Source organism: Sinocyclocheilus rhinocerous, unplaced genomic scaffold, assembly GCF_001515625.1.
Source record: "Sinocyclocheilus rhinocerous isolate Xijiao unplaced genomic scaffold, SAMN03320098_v1.1 scaffold56, whole genome shotgun sequence".
NCBI classification, from domain to species: Eukaryota; Metazoa; Chordata; class Actinopteri; order Cypriniformes; family Cyprinidae; genus Sinocyclocheilus; species Sinocyclocheilus rhinocerous.
The window spans coordinates 79,801-82,341 of NW_015649227.1; the positions used below are offsets into that span (position 1 = coordinate 79,801).

The following is a 2,541-nucleotide window of genomic DNA, read 5'->3' on the forward strand; positions in this document are numbered from 1 at the left end:
CACACACACACACACACAGGCACACACACACACACTCACACTCACACACTCGTGTTTACACAAGGCAAACAGCCGTCACACACACAGATGAAACGAGGGCAGTGTGTGAAGCGTCTCTGGCTGTTGTCTTCTGTCAGATTGCTGTCAGTGCTGATGCCAGGAATAAACACATGTGTGTGTGTGTGTGTGTGTTTCTCCAGACCCCCGTTTAGAACAGATGAGCTTTCTTCAGATCCAGACCCTCATCAAACACCATCAGGTCAATCTGATCTCAAACTAAAGCCCAACACCTCCATCCTTCAGCAGAACACGGGAAGAGATGTTCTGCACAATAATCCAGCACGTTTAGGTCATTTCAGTTCATTTCACTGGTCCAGAACCGCTGTGAACTGGTTTAGAGGGACCTTCTGGTTTCCATACTGACTGAGAGAAATCTGAATCAGGTCTATGAATGGTTTGTTCTGATGGAGGAGGAAACACACATAAACCTCTTTTCTGACAGCCGAATCCTGTGAGACATTTAACAAAACACTTTCTCTGGTGTAATAAATCTCTGAAAACAAACTTTTTAACTTCCCAACAAGGTTAGTCTTCTGTGGGCCAATAAATCACTGATGACAAATGAACATGTTTCTCCGGGGAAGATGAAAGTTACACTGTAAAAAAATGATTTTTCAAAGTTTTCAAAAGTGCATGTTCTACTAAAAATACTATTTCAGTCTTTCTACTTCAAAATGTCATGTTTAGTTCAACGAATTACTTAAAATGTTGGTAATTAACTGAGAAATTTACTAGCATTTTTTATTTTTATTTTTGTTTCTTTAACAAATGAACATGTTTCTGAGGAAGATGAAAAGTTGCACTGCAAAAAAAAAAAAAAACTTTTCGAAATTGCAAATGAAACAAATTGTTGGAGCACCTTTATTATTTCTACTTTACAATTTCACATTCAATTCAATGGTTCACTTGGGTGTTTTTGTCATTTCTGCGTGAAAATTGTTTATGCACCATTTTTTTATATTCTGCTCGTGATATGCTACAAACTTCAATCTAAAGGACCAAAACAAACATGTCACGAATGATGAAGAGAACTGCTCTGCTTTACTCATTTTAGCAGGAGAACACCACTTAAACAAAAACTACCAAACAATCTGAGGGTGTATTTTTATGTGAAGATTCAATAAGTGAAACTTCTCCCTTTAATCAATCAAACCTATTCAGAACGTCGTTCTTGATACAAATATAAGCACGAAGAGCGTGTGGAAGACTCACCGGAGGACTCGTGTCGTCGCTCGGCCGCTCGGCTCTTTCCGGCTCGGGTTCGTGGAGCGCGAGCGCCCCGGCGATCAGCGCCTCGTGCCGCCGCTTGAGCAGCTCGAGCTCACAGATCCCCGCCAGACTGAGCTCGAGCCGCCGCTTCTGTCTGCCGCGCTCCGCCGCCGCCAGCGAGAACAAGCGGAACATCACATCTACAGAGGCGGGAAACCGCACGCTTCACGTTAAACTACACCGACAGCCGTTTCTAACGGAGTACCCGTGGTCTCCATGATAAAGTCCTGCCCGTCTGAGGGAGTTAACGGCTCTGTCCGCGCAGAGTTATCCGCGGCTGGATTCCTGTTGCACAGCTGTCAAGAGCTCATTAGCATATTCCGCTTTTTATTGGCTAGGGGTTTTCGCTGCAAATTAACATGTTTGAAATCCCCGCCCCCTTGAGACGCAGATAACATGAAAATAGTGACATGATACTGATATTATAAATACACGAGTGAACATTTCTTTATTTATATCTACATAATTTCCTTTCATTCATAAACTGAGTGGGATGAACGTTTTAAAAACGAACATTTTAAGCTAAAAAAAAAAAATATATATATTATGCATGTAATTAATGAAAAAAGCGAGTTTTGAGCTGGTGATTTATGGTGTCAGAGCGCCACCTGCTGACTCTCGTCAGAACTTTAATCAGCTCACGTGATCATTAATTAAATATTTACATAAAAGATATCAGATAACTTTGACAAACGATTCATTTAAAGTTTATAAAAATGTTTAAGAAAAAACAATCAATGCAAACTGATCACAACTAGGAAGATTAAAGCATTTGCATTTCTGTCGCGTTTGTACACGAGCGTTAATTTATTTAAAGAGCTCAGTTTTAAACTAGAATTTCATTTAAATCTTTACATTGTAAACTAATATCTCTGTGATATATTTTATTTATTATTTATAGATATTTAACGACCGAGATTCACTGTTTGGGATGCAAGATGAATGTAAATATTACACTGAAGTAATGCAGTGATTCGCCTCGGCACCAGCAGAGGGCGCGCATGCGCAATAACTCAGACTTTAAAAACAGCTCGTGCTCCTTAATATGACGTAAAGCGGCAAACACGCGGGAATCTGTGAAGAGATACAATTAGAATGCGCTGCATTCACGTAACTGTACTAGACAAGCACAGTTCGTCAGGACAGTTATTATTATTATTATTATTATTATTATTATGATGTTGAAAACAGCGGAGTAGAATTTTTTCAGGT

General features: G+C 39.8%; 1 protein-coding gene across 1 annotated transcript in view; it reads right to left on the reverse strand.

Moving 5' to 3' along the window:
- LOC107710405 (dapper homolog 3-like) overlaps window positions 1-1,586 on the reverse strand; it is a 20,726-nt gene extending 19,140 nt beyond the window's left edge. The window contains exon 1 of the mRNA XM_016515168.1: window positions 1,273-1,586. Coding sequence (XP_016370654.1) covers window positions 1,273-1,464 — 192 coding nt within the window. The 5' untranslated portion in view covers window positions 1,465-1,586. The remainder of the gene's footprint in view (window positions 1-1,272) is intronic.
- Window positions 1,587-2,541: the final 955 nt, after the last annotated feature.